Source organism: Arctopsyche grandis, chromosome 12 (genome assembly GCF_051622035.1).
Source record: "Arctopsyche grandis isolate Sample6627 chromosome 12, ASM5162203v2, whole genome shotgun sequence".
Classification (NCBI taxonomy): domain Eukaryota; kingdom Metazoa; phylum Arthropoda; class Insecta; order Trichoptera; family Hydropsychidae; genus Arctopsyche; species Arctopsyche grandis.
In genome coordinates, this window is record NC_135366.1 from 24,718,356 (window position 1) to 24,739,813 (window position 21,458).

Genomic DNA, 21,458 nt, shown 5'->3' on the forward strand with positions numbered 1-21,458 from the left:
CAATTAAAACGCATTGAAAACAAACACTACACCACAATTTATAAAATACTAAAACTCAAAAAATGACAAACAATTCACCTGTACATCAATTTTCTCAATGTACAAATGTATGTACATAAATCCCGATCCAGTTTTTGTAAGCAGTAATCTTTCAATTAATTTGTTGAAGAATATCCGTTCATCTGTAAATACATATTTTAAAACATTAATATGATAATAAAGCTGTAAATTAATCACCCCAAAGCAAGATAATCAAGATATCAGATAACTTACAAATTTAATAATATGAAAATATTGTGTAGGCACATTTTTTGAACATATAATACAATACATTCGCATGTAATATAATAAATTGTCCTACAAAGCATGAGGGCAAAAAAAAAGGTTGACAATGGTGAAACATTTTTATGGATAATGGAAACTTGACAGCCTTTATCTCGAATTAATATAATTTATACAAATGCTGATAAAATTAAAGAGCGGAATATTGGATTTAAACCAGGGCTGTGAAGTCCGAGTCGAAGTCTGGGTCGTGGTTATTTGGTTGGACCTGGAGTCGTTAAAAATCTGAGCGACTTCGAATCTCATTTCGAATTTAAATCGCATTTATTTTTTACTTAATACAGTAAATGAATATTGAATTACCAACTAAGAGTGAATATTGAATCAAACATAAAAATACTAATAGAATGAAATTTAAACATAAAAAGCAACTTCTATTTTTAATTGAAAAATAAATGAATTCTCGCAATAATACCTATACTTAGAATAAAGATAATTAAAAGTAAAAATAAAGTATTTTATGTATGTATGTACATTTCCTATATAATATAACATATTGTCTGTTAGGAACCAAGCCGACAACGGAGAAAGTTTTTTTGTTGGAAATATAAACTAATAAAATTTCTACAATTTACACAAACACCAAAAATCTCAACAACGTGCTTCATCTGTGATAACTGTATACTTTGGCATAACTTAAAGAAAATCATATAAGATAAAATGAAAATAATTACATAAAATTCTGATTCCAAGCACTGCACAAAGTTTCGAAGCTCCGAGATGACGATAAGTAAAAGTTTCCTCACTGGAAGCGAACATCCAGCGAAAGCCGATTGCATTGACACGAAGAATGGAATTCTCTAGAATGGCGGGTAATCGTAAAACGGGAATACCCCTCGGCACAAGTGTATAAACACAACATTGCCAGTCGTTGATGGTCAATACTCGACATAAAATATCGAGCTTATTGTAAATTTTGAACAGTAGTTTTAAATCATTTTCATCATCACGAACAAAATCATGGGTACTCACTTATATTGGGTATGGTATTTTTCAATAAAATAAATAGATATAGAAAAATAAGCCATTTAAACCGTCGATCGTGTACCTGTTTGTTACTACCTAATGGCAATATATTTTTATTTACCGCCAATTGACGTTAATATATTATATATTTTAATATAATTGTCCAATGACCTAAGTGTTGAAATATATATATATTGTTTTTTTTGATGTAGCAACCCTATATTATTACATAATATTTCCAACGATTTACTACATTATAATAATGAACAATTTTCTACATTTAATTTTTTTTTTCAAATAAAAAAATTGTGACAGCCCTATTATCAAAACACAAATATGCGTATTTCTAATGAACTGATGACTAAAAATTAAAGTTGAAGTCTATATTATGGATAAAAAAATATTGATTTGTTTATTTTTAACTGATTTAAGTCTAAAAAAATTCTTAAATATCTCCGGCCTGGAGATCAAGTTCGATTTTTTTCCTCCGGCAATTAAGTGGCTATTAGTAAGTATCCAATAGTTTCGAAAAAATCAATAACTCGCAACATTTTTGAGATTTGTATTTAATAAAAGGCTCATTTCCGGTTTATAAAACTTGTTGATTAATTATTATTTATGTAATATTGATTGAAAGACTATATTTTTTCGATAAGAGTAGACATTTAATTAATAAGTCCAAAAAATAGTGTAAGTTCGAGCGTACAGATTAATACAAGTTATAGATATAAAATTTCAGTTCGATACACGGTTTTAGGATATATAATAATTCAAAGAAAAATAATGCTACTTCGGGCAGATTTGAAAATGAAAAAAAAAATACAGCGCAACGATTAAAATTTTATTACGCAGTAAAAAGTTTCAGTATCAAAGATATTTAATGGTGTTTGAATTATCACTAAAATACACAGACAAACACCCATATTTTTTAAAAACTATAAATACGTGTCAGCATGGGCGCCCGCAGCGGGGGGGGGGGGGGCAAGGGCAGGCACTTGCACCCCCTGGATTGATTGAAAATAGTCAAATAATGTTACTTTAATTTTAAATCACTTCGTGTTAGCATAAAGAAAGTGTGGAGAGACAGAACGTTGGCCATGTTAAGAGTACACAGAGACAAAGTGAACTGCAACAAAAAATACTTTATGGATAAAATTGTAGATATGTTTGGTAGCGATAACAGACGACTTCAGTTCTTGTTTAAAGAATAAATTTTATTTTAAATTTATGTTGTAATATTTTTTGTTATACATATACATATATTGTGTTAATAAAAAAATTGTTGCTACAGTATGCCCTTCATTACTACAGTGTCCTGTCCGTTCGTTCACCATGCAAATACGCTACAGTAAATTAAAACTACATTAAAACATTACTAAACATATTTTGCCCCCCCCCCCCTTAGAAAATTTTCTGCGGGCGCCCATGCGTGTCAGTGATCGACTCTGTTAAGATCAGTCAAAATTTCACAAGGTCACAAAACTCCATCTATTAATAAAATATAAATTTAAAAATATACAACACCATCGAAACCGATATTATTTTGTTTTTAATAATCTGGAAATTATCAATGCAAAAGTGCCATCCGTCACGATCTCTGTGACGAGCCGGAATGTTAAATTACAGAAAACACAAATATCGGAAGGCAAAGATCGAAAATCGAAAGATCAAAAAAAAAGGGTGCATGGTAAACGGTACATACTCACTTAATTTGCGCGAGCAGGATACAACAGGAACAAGAGGAACAGGCTTTTCCTCCCGTATTAATGTGCGCGCGTTATCCCTAAAAATAATTTATAATACACCCATATATACTAACCTGAAAAAACTGCATGCCATATATAATATTCCGTTTGTTACAGACATTACTAACAAACTAACCAGTAGATTCTATGACAGAATCACTAATAACCATACTAACACACTTGTGAAGAGTCTCGGTGATTACAACAAAATATCTATACCCTTCAGGTATAAACACAGATTACCTAAACACAATCTGCTTTAGGTCATCGACTTTAGAGAGTCTTTAATTAATATTATGTATTAGATGTATTATGAACATTTATAAGGATTGTAAATAGGTTTTTGAGCTCTTTTTCCTATTATGCTTTAGATTAACATTAGAATAATATAATACTGTGATTACTAACCAAATTAAATTAAAATTGTAAAATAGAAAATGATCAGTAGATCAGTAGCTATTAAGATAGATATAAGATGTATTGTGAACATAATTTCGTAATAATAAAAAGCATTTAAAAATCAAAATCAATGTGCGCGCGCAGAATACGGGAGGAAAAGCCTGTTCCTCTTGTTCCTGTTGTACCCTGCTCGCGCAAATTAAGTGAGTGTGTACCGTTTACCATGCACCCTTTTTTTTGATCTTTCGATTTTCGATCTTTGCCTTCCGATATTTGCGTTTTCTGTAATTTAACATTCTGGCTAGTCACGTAGACCCCATCCGTCAACGTAAAAAAACTTTCATTCGACCAATTTGTATTCGACATACTGAGGTTAGGTAATATGAAATTGGACTTTATCTTGATATTCGACTTAGTCGCTTCGGTATACTCGTATTCGGCGAATTGAATTAGGCGAATTTACAGTGAATTCGTCCACTAACAAGTAGCACTCTCCAGGAGTTTGTGCTTCTCCCTCCGAAGTAGCGATGGAGTGCAGACTTTGTCTCTGCTCTGCTCCAGCAGAGTCCTTCGTCTCCATCCATGACGACCCTCATCCACCGCGTTTGGTGCAACGCATTTGGACCTGCTGTCAGCTGCCCGTCAGTCACGTTACACTTGCTATTACTATTGCTATTGTTAATTCGCTACTCCTCGTAATCACCTCATAATACCTTTCACAATTACAGGTTAGGAAAGGTGACCATCTGCCAGATACGATATGCCTTTCTTGTGTCAACAATCTGGAATTGCTCGACAGCTTCCGAAACGCTTGTTTTCTGAATGACACGAGGTCGAGGGTGGAATTAGACACGTATTTGAGAGTCAAGCCGGAGGAAGTTTTGCTGGAAGATTTAATATGGGAAGATGAGTTGGGTGCTGATTGGCCACCCAACATTTCTAGTTCACCCGACGATAGCGAGGTAAGTAAATAGGTTTCGAGTGCTTTAGATCGATTCTAAGCGAAACACTCACTTAGTCGAAAATATAAATTCACATGTAAAATGACATGTAATTACACTATAAATACACATGTTTAATTGAATAACGTTCGGTTTATTTTTTAGACCCGTGGAAGAAAAATTACTTCGAGAGATAATGTGGCAATAATAATAGATACCAATAGACATATTCTAGCGGAAGAATTACCATTTCGAAAACCTTCAGACAAGATGTGCTCTGCAAATTCTGAATTGGACCATAAAATAGATTTCCAAGACAAATTGTTTACTCATAAAATCAATAGTGTGACACAAAAAAACTCGGATACTCGAAGAAAGCTGGTTTATTGTGACATTTGTTCAAAATCTTTTATCGGGAAAGATAAACTAAGTGAACACATGAGTGTTCATAGTGGGGTAAAGTCACACAAATGTGACGTTTGTTTCAAATCATTCCTTTCAACATCTATACTCAGTTTACACATGGATAGTCATACTGGGGTAAAGCCACACAAATGTGACATTTGTTCAAAAACATTTACTAAGAAACATAATCTTAGTGCACATATGGGTGTTCATACTGGGGTAAAGCCACACAAATGTGAAATTTGTTCAAAATCATACCAGAGAAAAGCAGACCTCAATTCACATGTGGGTTTTCATACGGGGGTAAAGCCACACAAATGTGACCTTTGCTCAAAATCATTCATTAGAAAACGTGAACTCACTGCACATTTGGGTATTCATACTGGGGTAAAGCCACACAAATGTGACATTTGTCCAAAATCTTTTATCAGTAAAGGTAAACTAAGTGAACACATGAGTGTTCATACTGGGGTAAAGCCACACAAATGTGGCATTTGTTCAAAAAAATTTACTACGAAACATAATCTTAGTGCACATATGGGTGTTCATACTGGGATAAAGCCACACAAATGTGACATTTGTTCAAAAACATTTACTACGACACATAATCTTATTGCACATATGGGTGTTCATACTGGGGTAAATCCGCACAAATGTGACATTTGTTCAAAAACATTTACTACGAAACATAATCTTAGTGCACATATGAGTGTTCATACTGGGGTAAAGCCGCACAAATGTGACATTTGTTCAAAAACATTTACTAAAAAACATAATCTTAGTTTACATATGGCTATTCATACTGGGGTAAAGTCACACAAATGTGACATTTGTTCAAAATCATTTACTACGAAAAAAAATCTTAGTGCACATATGGGTATTCATATTGGGTTCAAGCCATACAAATGTGAAATTTGTTCAAAATCATACCTTAGAAAATCAGACCTCAATTTACATGTTGGTTTTCATGCTGGGTTAAAGTTACACAAATGTGGCATTTGTTCAAAAACATACCGTAGAAAACCAGAACTCAATTCACACATGGGAATTCATACTGGGGTAAATCCGCACAAATGTGACATTTGTTCAAAAACATTTACTACGAAACATAATCTTAGTGCACATATGAGTGTTCATACTGTGGTAAAGCCACACAAATGTGAAATTTGTTCAAAATCATACCAGAGAAAAGCAGACCTCAATTCACATGTGGGTTTTCATACGGGGGTAAAGCCACACAAATGTGACCTTTGCTCAAAATCATTCATTAGAAAACATGAACTCACTGCACATTTGGGTATTCATACTGGGGTAAAGCCACACAAATGTGACATTTGTCCAAAATCTTTTATCAGTAAAGGTAAACTAAGTGAACACATGAGTGTTCATACTGGGGTAAAGCCACACAAATGTGACATTTGTTCAAAAACATTTACTAAGAAACATAATCTTAGTGCACATATGGGTGTTCATACTGGGGTAAAGCCACACAAATGTGAAATTTGTTCAAAATCATACCAGAGAAAAGCAGACCTCAATTCACATGTGGGTTTTCATACGGGGGTAAAGCCACACAAATGTGACATTTGTCCAAAATCTTTTATCAGTAAAGGTAAACTAAGTGAACACATGAGTGTTCATACTGGGGTAAATCCACACAAATGTGGCATTTGTTCAAAAAAATTTACTACGAAACATAATCTTAGTGCACATATGGGTGTTCATACTGGGATAAAGCCACACAAATGTGACATTTGTTCAAAAACATTTACTACGACACATAATCTTATTGCACATATGGGTGTTCATACTGGGGTAAATCCGCACAAATGTGACATTTGTTCAAAAACATTTACTACGAAACATAATCTTAGTGCACATATGAGTGTTCATACTGGGGTAAAGCCGCACAAATGTGACATTTGTTCAAAAACATTTACTAAGAAACATAATCTTAGTTTACATATGGCTATTCATATTGGGGTAAAGTCACACAAATGTGACATTTGTTCAAAATCATTTACTACGAAAAAAAATCTTAGTGCACATATGGGTATTCATATTGGGTTCAAGCCATACAAATGTGAAATTTGTTCAAAATCATTTACTACGAAAAAAAATCTTGGTGCACATAAGGGTATTCATATTGGGCTCAAGCCATACAAATGTGAAATTTGTCCAAAATCATACCTTAGAAAATCAGACCTCAATTTACATGTTGGTTTTCATGCTGGGTTAAAGTTACACAAATGTGGCATTTGTTCAAAAACATACCGTAGAAAACCAGAACTCAATTCACACATGGGAATTCATACTGGGGTAAAGCCACACAAATGTGACATTTGTCCAAAATCTTTTATCAGTAAAGGTAAACTAAGTGAACACATGAGTGTTCATACTGGGGTAAAGCCACACAAATGTGACATTTGTTCAAAAACATTTACTAAGAAACATAATCTTAGTGCACATATGGGTGTTCATACTGGGGTAAAGCCACACAAATGTGAAATTTGTTCAAAATCATACCAGAGAAAAGCAGACCTCAATTCACATGTGGGTTTTCATACGGGGGTAAAGCCACACAAATGTGACCTTTGCTCAAAATCATTCATTAGAAAACGTGAACTCACTGCACATTTGGGTATTCATACTGGGGTAAAGCCACACAAATGTGACATTTGTCCAAAATCTTTTATCAGTAAAGGTAAACTAAGTGAACACATGAGTGTTCATACTGGGTTAAAGTTACACAAATGTGGCGTTTGTTCAAAAACATACCGTAGAAAACCAGAACTCAATTCACACATGGGTATTCATACTGGGGTAAAGCCCCTGCCGCTCTAAGCTCGTCACCCTGTTAAGGGATGCACACAAAAAAATATGCATACTCTCAATATTTAGCTAGCTGGAAGCTTGCTGTGATTTTATTTTTTTATTTATTTTACTTTTTCTTTTGTTCAATGTGAAACTAAGAATGGGATTTGTGGATTTTATTTTTGATTTTTACACCTTTGTTCATTTTTTTTCTCATGTATTATTTTTAAATAAATAAACTAATTCAATGACATCCACAATACATACGTTGAAAAAGTATTTTTTTCAATTTAAATAAGAAGATATTGGATAAGATTAAGGACCCCTGACATTTAAACTAATTCAATGACATCCGGGACGTATGTATGTACATATATGATAAAAAATAAATTTTTCATTTGAAATTAAGAAAATTTTGGAGATGGTTGAGAAGCCCTGACATATAAACTAAGTCAATGTAATTTGCAGTTCATACGCTTAAAAAGTTTTTTTTTTCAAATTACATGAGTAAATATTGGATACGGTTAAGAGCCCCTAACATTTAAACCAATTCAATGACATTCGCTTAAAATGTAATTTTTCAATTTAAATAAGAATATGTTAGATACGGTTGAGAACACCTGTAATTTATACCAATTTAATAACATCTGCGATCTACACGATAAAAAGTATATACAGGTATTCCTCGACTTACGACGGAGATACGTTCCTAAACCTCGGTCGTAAGTCGAGGAATATATTTGTATATTTTTTTCGGTGATTTTACTAACTTTTATTAATACAATAATTCAAATGAATTGATATTTAAATTTAAAAAAAATTAAACATCTACATCATCCGTACTTATTAATTATAAATTATACATCCTCATCACTTATCACATAAGTACAATCCATTTCTTCATCTTCAGTTTAAGATACAGTTGTATGAGTTTTTTTGAAAAATGTGTAATTTCAGGTTCACATTTGAAAATCTTTCGCTGTCTGGGTCCATCATTTCAAACTTTTGTATTCCTTGATTAATTAAATTAAAAGCAGCAGCCATTTCTTTCAATACAATTTTTTTCAGCGGTTCCGCAGATGTGATTGATTCATTTTCATCAATATCCTCTTCTGCAACCATTTGAGTTTCAAGATCTATGTAATAATTCTGCATTGGTTATATCTTCTGAATCATTTTCAAGAAGTTGGTTGATGTCTTCGTTATCTACGTCAAATTGAAGACGTTCACTAAATTTGTTGAATGGGTCCGAGTCATTTATTATTTTTGATTTGATTTAACGGTTTTACAAAATTTTTCTTTATCTTTTAAAATAGTGAAGACCGTTGAATGTGACAATTTCAAATTATTTGCCAAGTCCATCACTTTTTTACCACTATCATATTGTTTCATCACTTCAAGTTTATCACCTTTCTCTTTTTTTTAACAAGAGTTTCTTTATCAGTCATTATCATGTTTATTTATCACACATTATAAATGTTCTTATAAATAAAAATTTGAGCACTAATCAACACGAAATTGAGATAATAAACATCCTAAAACAATAACGAACAGTTATGTAACAAACGGTAACGACCGTATGAGTTTGCGACTGGTGACGAATCCCAAAAGAATAAGTCATAACTTCATTTTTAAAACTACTGCGATGTATCATTTCTTCCGAAAGAGTTCCCTGTTTTCATAACTCACATCCGATTGAGATTTATCAATCAATTTTTGAAAAATAATTAATTAATAAAAAATATATTATTTTTTTTCGGTCGTAAGTGCGAACCGTCGTAAGTCGAGGACTACCTGTACATCGATAGATATAAATATAATACAATAAAAAGTTACTTTTTCCATTAAAATAGGAAAATTTAGGACTTTTGAAAATTTTGTCGGTTGAACGTTATTTCCGTGGACATTTTGTCAGTGCACTAATTGTCGGGTACATTTTGTCGTTGAACCTTTTGAACTTGAACCAATTGTCGTGTAACCATTATTCCCATCACATTGAACATTTTTAAAATAGAAGAATAACCATCATTGAATATTGACGTAGCAAAGTCTACAGTTTTGAGACCACTGGAATTTATTAATTAATTAATTTGATAGTTGATTTTTGTGTATCCTTGCTTTTTCCTCCTAAGGTCTTATCAACGTTCTTCAAACTACGGCATCGTGAACACTAAAGTTTTTGTATTGGAACATCATATGGATTCAAATCCAACAATCCTTTTTAAGTGGCACTATCACCATCGCCAATATACCGCGTATATTTCGCTGTAACTCAAAAACTATTCGAGATATGCACTTGAAATTTTAGTATGTTATTTTTAAAGTGTGCATGTACATGCACACCTCATGTAAGTTTCTACGCATACCTGACAAGACAGACAGAAAAACATTATTTTTGTGTATATAGATCTGGGTTTGCTACAAATGGTTACACACCACGCGGCTGCATGCTCATTTCGATTGGATTTTGACTATTTGAATTTCAGCATGTACGAAAGACGAGATATTAATGGAGTTGCGCAGATGACATTTCGATGTACATTGATGATTGGCAATTCTTAAAATTGAGTTGGATCTTTCTGACAAGTTTAAAATGGCAAAAGCTGAGACAAAAGTATAAAATGAGCATGCGGCCGCGTGGTTTGCAACCATAGATATATAATACACATAGATCCGCCCTCACGCTTTATACTGGTCTCCCTTTTGGCGCATGCACAGTTTCTCTCAGTAGGTATGTAGGTACCACTGCGTCGTAGGTTTTTTTTCCCAACTTCCCCGCTAGTTAAACCCCCCGCACCCCTCAGTGAAGACAAGATCTCCGACCAAAATCACACGTCAGGGCCCATCTAGTGTATTATACATCAATGTTTGCAACCATTAGTAGCGGAGCGATAAATCTGTATTTAACCCTTTGCCCGCGGCAATAAATATAGGGAACAAGCCCTGTACGCGGCACCTTTTTCGCCAATTTGGCATCGAGTTTTCGACCTTAAATACAGATTTTAATATTTACTCAAGTAACCAGATATGTTAATTAACACATAAAGTATTATTTTAAACAATAAAATACATAATATATCTCGTAGTTTTGGCTTAATTGTCAAATAATCATTCTTCATACAATTGAGACGTATCGTCGCCATTGTTCAACAGACGTGACGTCACGTAAACGAAGTTTCAGTATGGTTCCACAAAACACTAATTTTGACTGGTATATATTCATTTTAAGCAAATTGAATAGATGGCATCTAACTTTCAGTGACATATTCAACCAATTTTGAACCTTAAAACAGTTAAAATAGGCGCATGTAAGGCTCAAAATCCCGCGCAAAGTTCAGAAATTCTATGGAAGACAGTCGCGGGCAAACGGTTAAATACTCATAGATAGAACTCAATGTATTTGAAAATTGTATATTATTGAAAATACTAAAACATATTTTACAAAATATATATCTTTTGGATAAATAACATTTATTAAAAAAAAAAATTAATAATAGCAATAAAAATGATTTTATTTTTTCTTCTTGCCGCGTTGAAGTGCATTGAGTTCACCCTGTTGTAAAGACGCTTCAGAGTATATTCGCTTGACTTTTTGCTTGCGAATATCATCACTGAAAAAAAAAAAAGTTTGATCATGTATAAAAGTTCAAACGATTAAATAAGAATAATTTATTTTTTCTTGTTATTATTTTACCTTTTAAGCCGTTCTTTAATTTTGACAGAACTAATGTATGATTTGTCTCTCCTAATTTCTCTCAGAGCTGCTTTCATCTCTTTTTTATGTTTATACAGAAGTTTTTCATGCTCGGCTTTTTCCTTAGACATGACTTTTTTCTTTTTACCACTGAAACTAATATTATTCATACTGTAAACTTTTTATCGCGTGATTATTCAATTTCTAATAGTTGTTAATAAAAAAATTGTACTTACTCGGTTTCAAAAGACGGTTCATAAGTTTTGAACATCTTTGGAAGTTTATTGTCTTCAACTAAACGTTGCAATGACTTATTTTCAAAACTCTCCATTACCTTTGTTTTTACAGAATTAATATGATTTTTGATCAATTTTGGATATTTCTGTCTCGAGAGTAAATTTATTATATCAATATGGTATTTAAATAGTATTTTTTGAGCATGGAATTCTGTAGATTGATTGCAAAATGCCGTGAAAATATTCAGAGTATTAATCAAAATATGAACTTTGAATTCTTCACTTGAGTTTTCATTTAATAAATATTGAATGGGCATTAGACCATCGATTGATATAGACTTATCAAACTTTTCATTGAATATAAGCGAGAAGGGATTGCCCATCAACTTGAACGGAGGAATCACAATTATTTCTTTTCTCAAGTGTGTGGGAACAAATAGCGATAAAACACCCCCAATAAAATTCAAAGCAGCGGGCATAATCCGTTTAGAAAATGAAGTATACTCCAATACAAGGGTTACAATGAATAAGCCTTTGGCTAAATCGATGCTACTTCTGATTCTACACGTTGTTAGCAAGTTCGCCATGAAATAAACACACGGCGTTACCACAGGATGTTTCATATCGGATGTCGAAAATAGGACAGATACGAGCTTAAAAAATATCAGGGTATCCAATCCCGGAAACCTTTTAGGATATTTCTTGAAATCTTCATATTTTTCTTTAACGACTTCTATAATGCAATTCTTTGCATTCAATGGATCCATCTGGGCAATGTTATAATAATGACAGATGAGACTATCAAAACATTTAAATGCATTTATAAGTTCTTCCTGATTGGTTATATTTTCAGCGGAAAACAAGTCATTTAAATGTTGAAGTAAATATGCGAATAGATTTCCAAGTTTTTCCTTGTTTCCTTCGCCCAAACTGGGATGGTTACATTTGATTAGGCGCTCTATAATGACATGCTGGTAGTCAGGTGGCTGATTTTCTAAAATAACCTTAAACAAAAACGACAAAAGTATTTCAATATTAAAAAACTTGCTAAATACATAAAAAGTACGTTAATACTTCGCAAGCAGGTAGGAATGCGGGCATATTTTTGATACTCGCTAAAACTCGTATAAGATTAATTAAATTGAAATTTACAAAAGCAACTTAATGTACCGAAAAGGTGAACGTCTCCTGAAAAAATACATATGAATTTCATTTTGGGGTGAAATAGGGAAAAAACACAGGAAAGATTGATAAGAACGGGTGTAATATATGTATGTCAAACACATGTTATTAGTTTAAATGGTCCCAAGAGAAAAATATATAGAACAGATTCCTATCTTATCATTTACATCATCATCATCTACAGCCATTCACCATCCACTGCTGGATGAAGGCCTCTTCAACACGCTTCCACTCGTCTCTGTTTTGCGTAACTCTCACCCCACATATATTGCTAATTTCGTCTACCCATCTTCCCTGCGATCTTCCTTTTACCCTTTTGCATTCTCTCGGGTGCCATTCTAGCACTTCTTTCGTCCATTATTCTAACCACGTGGCCCGCCCATTGCCATTTCAATCTCTTTACTCTATCCACTATGTCCACATCCCTTGTCATACTTCTCACCCATGTGTTCCGCTTTCTGTCTTTCGTCGTTATGCCGAGCATACAGCATTCCATACTCCTTTGAATGCATTGGACTTTGTGTAGCATCTTGGCGTTCAGTGTCCAAGTTTCACATCCATACGTCATCACTGGCAAAATGCATTGATCGAAGATCTTTTTCTTCAGGCAGAGTGGCATTTTAGTATTTAAAAACAACATTCATTCGTCCAAACATCCCATTAGATGATAAACCAGTAGAAGTAGTAAATAATTATTTATATTTAGGTCAAATAATTGACATGTCCAGTAGTAAAGATGAAGAGATAAAGATACTCATCATTTATATATTAAGTATGTATCCAGTTACAGAGATGTCTTTGATTAAAAATATTTTTAGAACACAAGAATCCCCGTGACCCGCTTGCAAAGTGTTAAACATGAGTAAACTTACAATTAATTCTTCGTAGCTATTAGGCATTACGTAAGTGAACGGTAGTTCTTTAGCTGCTTTTTCCATCATCAATTTTCTAGATTGCAAATCTTTTTTAATATTGTCATCAGCATTATCAATTTGAACTTGACAAGATTGATGTTGATTACTTTCTGTAATAAGTTTTGTCTTTTTCGTTTGTTCTGACTCACTACTATGACTTACATTACGTTTTCGGTTCATAGTTTGCTGTAAATCACGTGTGATGGATTTGTCAACAACTTTTGCCTTAAGTTCACCGTCATCTTCATCAGAAGAGTTTTCAAGTTTTCTTAGATCATTTAACGAATCATCACTTTCATTTCCTGACTCGTCATTTGACTCTTCTTCATTATCATCATTAGATGACTCATCTTCTTCCACTTCTTCGTCTATGACAGAAAAATAAATTATTAATAAGCCAATTTTATAATAATAATAATAATAAAATTAGAGAGATTACCATTTTTAGTTGTATCATTCAAAGGTACGAGAAGTTTTCCATCTTTGTTATAAGCTATCATTATTTCAGGACTATCGTCAAATTGAAATCCATCATCAAGATCATCGGCAGACCTGTTGAAATGTATTTATAAGCAAACTGATATGAAAGACAAATTAATAAAAGGCTGATAAGGTATACCTGTGCTTAGATTTTGTGGGAAATTCATTAACAGCAGTTCCTCTCATGCGTGCTAATCTGTCTTTCTCCAATTTTTCGAGTTTTTCTTTTTCCTGTTTTGCAATTTCATCTTCACCTTTGAGTCTATCAGAAGGCTAAAAACAAATGTAATTGTAATGTCGAAAATATGTTGGTAACTTTTATCAAAAATTTATAAAATATTTAAAATTACCGTGCCACGAGGTTCAAACTTCAATTCCCTCATGGTTTTATCATATTCTTCGTTTTTTTTATTGTGTTCATTCAGTAATTTATCGATCAAAGATGGCTTTTCGGTTTTACTTTCGACTTCTTTATTGAAGTCTTTTGATACAATGGGATGTAAATCTTTCCATTCTGAATCTAATTTTTCTGTCAAGTCCAAGGTTTCTTCTTTCAATTTTTGTTTTTCCAATTTGCGTTTTTTAGATTCAATTATAAGTTGTTCAATGAGGTCTTTTCGTGATTTAGCACCATCGATATGATCACTTCTTGACAATACTCCACCGCCAAAATTCGCATCAGCCACGAAATCATCTGAACATTACAGCGAGTATTAGAACATATACATTTGAAATATAATACTTATATATTAAATTGTAAATTTATACTTTGAAGATTCCCATATTTCTTTTGTTGTAAATATTCATCGTCGTCTTCATCATCAGATCGAGGGTCATCGAATTTTTCTATTTCTTCTAAAGTCTGTCCTCTGAATTGATTAGCATTTTATTTAGGAATTGTTTTATAGGATAAAATATAGGAATGTATGTATAATTATATTACCTGTGTGTTAAAATTTCATCTTCGGCTAGGTTATAAATACTTTGTTTCCCGGATTTAAATTTATGCTGTTGAATTTTCTCCGCAGTAAATCGTGCTATCATTTTGTCTTCCTCGGATATTGCAGAGTTCTTTTCTCCAATTCTTTTGTCTAGAAAGGTATTGGACTTTTTGAACAGTTTGAGTTCATAGCCCAAAGTATTTTTTCTCTACAAAAAAAAAAGAAAATGATTCAACTGATTTCAACGTTCATACTCATTTCACATTATTGAGTATAGAAAATATGCTTACCCTTTTCATTGCTTTAGCCCGTGATACTCCAGGTAAGCCTCTATCATTTTTAGTTTTTTTGCCTAAGATTTTGAACTTCTCTTTATTTATGTGGACTTCGAATGGATTTAGTTGTTTTTTGAATTTCACTTGTGCTTTTTTAGTGTGTAGTTTGTCGGCTAAGCCGAAATTCTTCTTGTTCTTTACTTTCACCATTTTACCAAAGTATAATCAAATAAACAAATCTATATTCACAAACACGCGCTAAGAAGTCTCCAAGCAAACATAACCAACGACACACGTGCAGTGTGCGATGTGCGACAACTGCTTAATCATAAAACTAAGCTTATCGACCATGCCTTTGTTTTATCACAAATATCGGTGACTATTGAAAAGTTTACGATAGAAATCCCCAAATTTTCGGTCTGGATTTAAAGAAAATTAATACATTATTACGTTTCTTTTATTTGTCACAAACATTACCGATTCTCAGATAAAACCTTTTGTACGCATGTAGGTTTTTCATATGAAAAATAGGACCCCAAATATGGGTCTACCTCACGGGACTGAAAGTGAAAAGGTCGAAAACGCAAATATCGGAAGGCAAAGATCAAAAATCGAAAGATCTTACGTCGAAAGATCAAAAAAAAGGGTGCATGGTAAATGGTACTATGAATATATAATATATATGAGTGGCATGCGGTGAAATTATCTCTCTTTTTGTCATACAGCCTTGTTTAATGTGCGCGCGCAGAATACGGGAGGAAAAGCCTGTTCCTATTGTTCCTGTTGTGTCCTGCTCGCGCGAATTAATTGAGGATGTACGATGGGGGGAGAGAGACTTTTATCGCATGCCACTGATATGTATACTAACCGTTTTTCATATGTATGCATGGTAAACGAACATTTTCGACTTTTTAACATTCGGTGCGGTGACGGTCACCGCCCAAATATATACATCTGAAACCTGGTTCGGTGATTATTCCGCGCAAAGTGATCTCGCACACGTCACTAAAATGTCAATTACGGATCATCTGGCATCTGAAAATTCTATCTATCGAGAGTTTCATACGCTAACTATCATACTAACTTGAGTCGCAGATATTTTGTATTCACGATTGAAGTGACAATAATTAGCTTTTGCGCGATCACAATGTTCGAAATGATCCGTTTTCCCTGAAAGCTATAGGTCGTGTTATGGTTTTTGACAACTTTAGTTTTAACCCTTTGACTGCTACAACAACGATAAATCGTTGTTTTGAAATCGGCGAAGATTGCTACGACGATCGTTGTTGACGTCATTAATTGTCGTATTTCAATACTTTCTTTGAGCCACCAGCGCATCAGTGGCACGAAACATTTTTTTTATATACGTATTTATATTTATTTTTCAATCAAGCTTTATAAATATTTATCAATTTTTTAAATAAAAGCTCTTCAATTTCGGGTTCATCATCAAAGTAAATTTCGGGTTCGTTGTCAATGTCATATAAGGAGTTATTACTTGGGAATTGATTATTATTGATAAATTCATTTTCAGAATCAGTAGAGCTGCTGATTTGTCGAGTTCCTCGGCGAGGAGCTATTATTTCGCTTTCATCACTTTCACTGTCCGATATCATTTTGCAGAGTTAAAATAAATGGCAAAAAACAATAGAAATCCGCTTTCAATTATATAGGTCACGAGACGTCACGAATTCATGCAATCAATCAAATGCAACTGAAATGCATACAAAATGTTTATGATACATGTTGAAAAATTATTTGATTATTAGAAACTTCGCATCCTTGTGTGTCTCGCTCATACGTACACAATTAAAACCAAGAAAGAAAGAGAGAGAGACCGCTACCTGTTTCGAATATATCGCATGTTGTAAGGATACATCGATATCTAAAAATAGATTATTGAAAAGAATAAAGCCTCGGAAAACAATCGTCAAAACTTATTTAGTGTATATATGTAGGTATCTCTTTCGCACGCACGCATGTAAAAGCAAGACAGAAAGAGAGAGCACGAGTCCACGACTGCTTCTTAAAAATGTATATAAAGTATTATAAAAATTACGAGTGTTCGGCGAAGTAAGTATGTAAAAAAAAATATTATATTATGGAGGATGAACGAATGAGACGACTGGCATGTTAATGCACGTGTTTATTATATGACAGCTGAAGACAGAGTGAGTAGTAGCTCTCCGAACCCAGCCGAGTTGGTTCCCACTCGCAGGAAGGCAACCAAACTCGACCATGTCGTATAAGCGAGCCGCCACATCACTCCCCCCCCAGCATCAGCGATACCAAAATTACAAAGAAACAAATTTTACAAAAGAAAAAAAATTGTTGTTACACAAAGAGAAAAAATTATTACGTGGGGAGAAAAAAAAATGTTGACGTGGGTCATCCGCTGTGTACATAGGTGTACCGCCCTGAATGGTCGGTAGATTCGAGGGCGGTGACGTCGCGAGCAGGACGGTGGGTGGTCCGATGGTCGCGCGATGCGATGCTGCGGCGGCGGCGCTCTTCCGAGGCTGATGTCGGTTGGTGGGGCGGCGGGGGCGGCAGGGGCATCGATGTGGTTGATGATACTCCGAGCTGGACTGTGAGTCGTTGTGGCTCGTGGAGGTGTTGTAGCGCTACCGCCCGTCTCGGCGTGACGACGCTCGTGGGGACGGACGGGGCCTTGATGATGATGATGATGATGATGGTGCTGAGGTGGTGTATGTCTTGTGTTGCTGGATGACCGTTCTATGTGTAGTGGATCGCGCATGACTCCACATCCAGCTGTCAAGATCGTCGTCTCATTCGCTCCCCCATTTTTTAAAAGCACCTGTCGTCGACGTTGTGGCTGGACGTCGGTAGGTAGGTAGGTAGGTAGGTAGCCGTGTCTGCTCGTTTATTGTCACCCGCGGCCCGCGACGCGCTCTGTTGATGGCGATGGGGGCGCGGCGGGTAGCTTCTCCCGCCTGACTCGGCGAGGCAGGGATGAGCGGCATGTTGAAATTGATCGAGGCTGCGTGGCTCGATGTCGGGGGTCACCAGTATGGAGGATGAACGAATGAGACGACTGGCATGTTAATGCACGTGTTTATTATATGACAGCTGAAGACAGAGTGAGTAGTAGCTCTCCGAACCCAGCCGAGTTGGTTCCCACTCGCAGGAAGGCAACCAAACTCGACCATGTCGTATAAGCGAGCCGCCACAATATTTTTTTTTTTCAAAATAATTACAAATGTTAGCATTTTTCGCTTGGACATTGAAAAACCTCGTAGCAGCCAAAGGGTTAAAATTGAAAAATTAAAAATCTAGTGATATATACAAAGAAGTAGAATGCATAGAATCACTCTCAGCCTCCAAAAATGTTGTTATAAAAACTCTGCGCGGCAGAGTTTGTTCATTTTTTGCTCATTGTTTGCTAAACTTTGTCTCTCTCTCTCTCTCTCTCTCTCTCTCTTGTATCTCTTCTGATTTTCCGTCTCTCTCTTCGATGGCTCGCTTTTAGACGATACCTTTGTTAACAATGACCCTTCTGTTCCGACCAAGTCTTCATGGTCAGCTTTCGTGGCGTTACGACCAAAGGAGCCGTTTTGGAGGGAGATCGGCGCCGAGCGCGCGTCCCCGCCTCCTATTCGTTTTCCGCTTCGGTCGAGTGAACATCTCTGTTCGCTACCGAGTTTGTTCCCACCACCGAGTCCCGATCAGCTCAGCCTGGATCGGCAGACGATACTGGAAGTACAGCTTCAGTATACGTCCGGTGAGAAGTGAGGAAATCCTGGTCTTTCTTCGTCGAAGTCAGATCACGTAGTCACGTGAGGAGTGAGGTTATCATAACCTCTCGAACACGTGCGCGCTAATTTCACGACGGACTCCCCCCCCCCCCTCTGCTTGATCTCTGTATATACATATATATATAAAATACAGTCACCATACAAACAGAATTACAACCTGTTTTCATTATTACAATTTCCCCCCTTTTTCCACATCACGCATCCCACGCACATTACGAAGGAGAAAGGGACATAGCAGAGCAGCCGACATCAGCAGAGACCAGACCGCAGACGACGACCTGTAGATCCCTTGGAGGAGACCAGTCCCGCCCACGCTTACCACGAGCTTCTAAGAAACCGACTTCCGGGGTGCTCTCGAGTTGAACATCCCTGGAGTCTGTACATTTGGTCCTTCGATTCCGTATGTCTTCAGAGCTGGTCTTCCAACGTCGTCGAATCCAGGTTGGTCGTAATTAGCATTTTTCTGTTGTTGTTGCTATTTTTTTGGTCGTCAACGTCCATTTTGTTTTTTCCCGCGTCCATTTTTTCCTTTGTTTGATTTCGTCGCATTTCAATAATGGCGTCTTTGAGTACGCTTAAAAATACGCGGAAAAGAATTCGCGCTCGGTTAACGAGAAACGCGAATCAATTGGGGGACGATCTGAGCATCCTCGAGCTCAGAATCAGGCTCGAAACAATCAGACCATTACTGTCTGAATTCGAAGCGATCCAAGCTCAGATAAACGAGCTGGACCAAGAAGAGGCGCAGGCCTCCGAATCCGTCGTGGACCTATTTGATAGGGAGCATATGGCCGCCTTCGTGCGATGCACCGAAGCAATCAATTTGCGTGAGCCGCAATTGAGCGCTTCACCGTTAGATGGCGCTAACCTCACAATGTCACCTGTACCGCAATCAAATTCGGCAATAAAATTGCCCCGTTTGGAGTTGCCCACCTTCGAAGGCAACGTCCAAAATTGGCCGCTTTTTTCACAACGCTTCTTGGCCGCTATGGCCGGCGAGAGTTCGCAAATCGCCCGGTTCCAATACTTACTAGGAAGCCTAAAAGGAGAGCCCCAACGTTTAGTTGACGGCTTGGAATTAGCTTCAGATTCATTTACGAGCGCGTGGTCCATTTTGGATCAACGCTATAACAACAAAAAAATTGTTGTTCAGTATCACCTTCAGGCATTGCTTGAAGCCGAGCCAGTCGTGAGCAACAATCACGTCAGTCTGCGTCGTCTCATAGATGATGCCAACATGCATGTACGTGCGCTCGTTAACTTGGGCGTCCGGGTCGAGACCTGGAACGAGATTCTGGTGATGTTTATCACCAGAAAACTCGACCGGAGTACACTTCAGCAATGGGAGCTTCAGACTCCCAAGTATGAAGACTGCACGTTTAGCAAAATAATGCATTTTCTAACGTGCCAGTGCCAATCGATGGAAAATGCCGACTTCGTCTTAAAAAGCGAGTCGAATCCTCGACCAAGAACCATTACGAATCCGAAGGCAGCAGTTCTGCATGTGAGGAGGGAACGCCCCTCCTGCATCAGTTGCAGCGGAAGTCATTCTCTGCTAGCCTGTCCATCATTCCGCCAAATGAGCTGTGATGAGCGTAGGTCGAACGCCATAAAACGTCGACTATGTCTCAACTGCTTGAGGCCAGGGCACATAGTTCACGCGTGCCAAACAAAGCAGAGATGCTTCAAATGCGGTCATGCCCATCACACCATGTTACATGACTCAACTCCATACCAAACTTCGCCTTCAAATAAGGCCAAACATTATCGGAGCCCCAAGAAATCAGAGAACGCCAAACCCGTAAAATCATCGTTGGTTTTACACTCGGTGAGACGCGTATCGCCTTCTCACGCCCGAACTGTCCTGTTATCCACTGTGGAAGTACAAGTTCGCGGCGGAGATGGACGTTCGCACAAGGTTCGAGCATTGTTAGATAACGGCTCCGAACTCAACCTCATCTCTGAAGACTTAAGAAGGCGACTCGCCTTAAAGTCGAAAAGGATGGACGTCAACCTGGTAGGAATAGGTTCAAATAGGACGTCCATTACTAGTGGCGCGGTAATTCGAATTCTACCGCGCATCCCCAATCAGGGCTCCAGTGTTGATCTCGATTGCGCAATCATGCCCGAGATCGCGAATCAACTTCCATCGCGCAACGTGTCCGAGATTCGGAGCCATTTGCCGCTTCATCTCCCCCTTGCCGATCCGTCATTCGATATTCCCGGTACAGTGGATATGGTGATAGGCAGCGACGCCTATCATGCGATGTTACGCAATGGCAAACGTACCATTTTAGTTCCCTCCAAGTCACGCGGTGACAGAGGAGGACGCATCGCGATGATGAATA

General features: G+C 36.3%; 2 protein-coding genes across 4 annotated transcripts; one reads left to right on the forward strand and one right to left on the reverse strand.

The window, feature by feature from the left end:
• Positions 1–3,884: 3,884 nt before the first annotated feature.
• Positions 3,885–8,012, forward strand: LOC143920578 (uncharacterized). 3 transcript variants are annotated; one of them, XM_077443513.1, is made up of 4 exons: positions 3,894–4,093; positions 4,181–4,414; positions 4,559–7,439; positions 7,525–7,883. In XM_077443513.1, exons 1-4 carry the CDS (start codon positions 3,980–3,982, stop codon positions 7,539–7,541), a joined length of 3,246 nt encoding a protein of 1,081 aa, XP_077299639.1. In that variant the 5' UTR covers positions 3,894–3,979; the 3' UTR covers positions 7,542–7,883. The 3 variants fall into 3 exon arrangements, with proteins under 3 accessions (XP_077299638.1, XP_077299639.1, XP_077299640.1); XM_077443514.1 differs by having other exon boundaries at positions 4,559–7,355; XM_077443512.1 differs by having other exon boundaries at positions 3,885–4,093; positions 4,559–8,012.
• A 2,996-nt stretch (positions 8,013–11,008) lies between these two features.
• l(3)07882 (Nucleolar protein 14 homolog l(3)07882) lies at positions 11,009–15,670 on the reverse strand. The gene is made up of 10 exons (XM_077443515.1): positions 15,350–15,670; positions 15,062–15,267; positions 14,887–14,987; positions 14,469–14,812; positions 14,258–14,391; positions 14,078–14,190; positions 13,597–14,006; positions 11,543–12,546; positions 11,307–11,462; positions 11,009–11,223 (listed from the first exon to the last, which is right to left on the reverse strand). Exons 1-10 carry the CDS (start codon positions 15,542–15,544, stop codon positions 11,124–11,126), a joined length of 2,763 nt encoding a protein of 920 aa, XP_077299641.1. The 5' UTR covers positions 15,545–15,670; the 3' UTR covers positions 11,009–11,123.
• Positions 15,671–21,458: the final 5,788 nt, after the last annotated feature.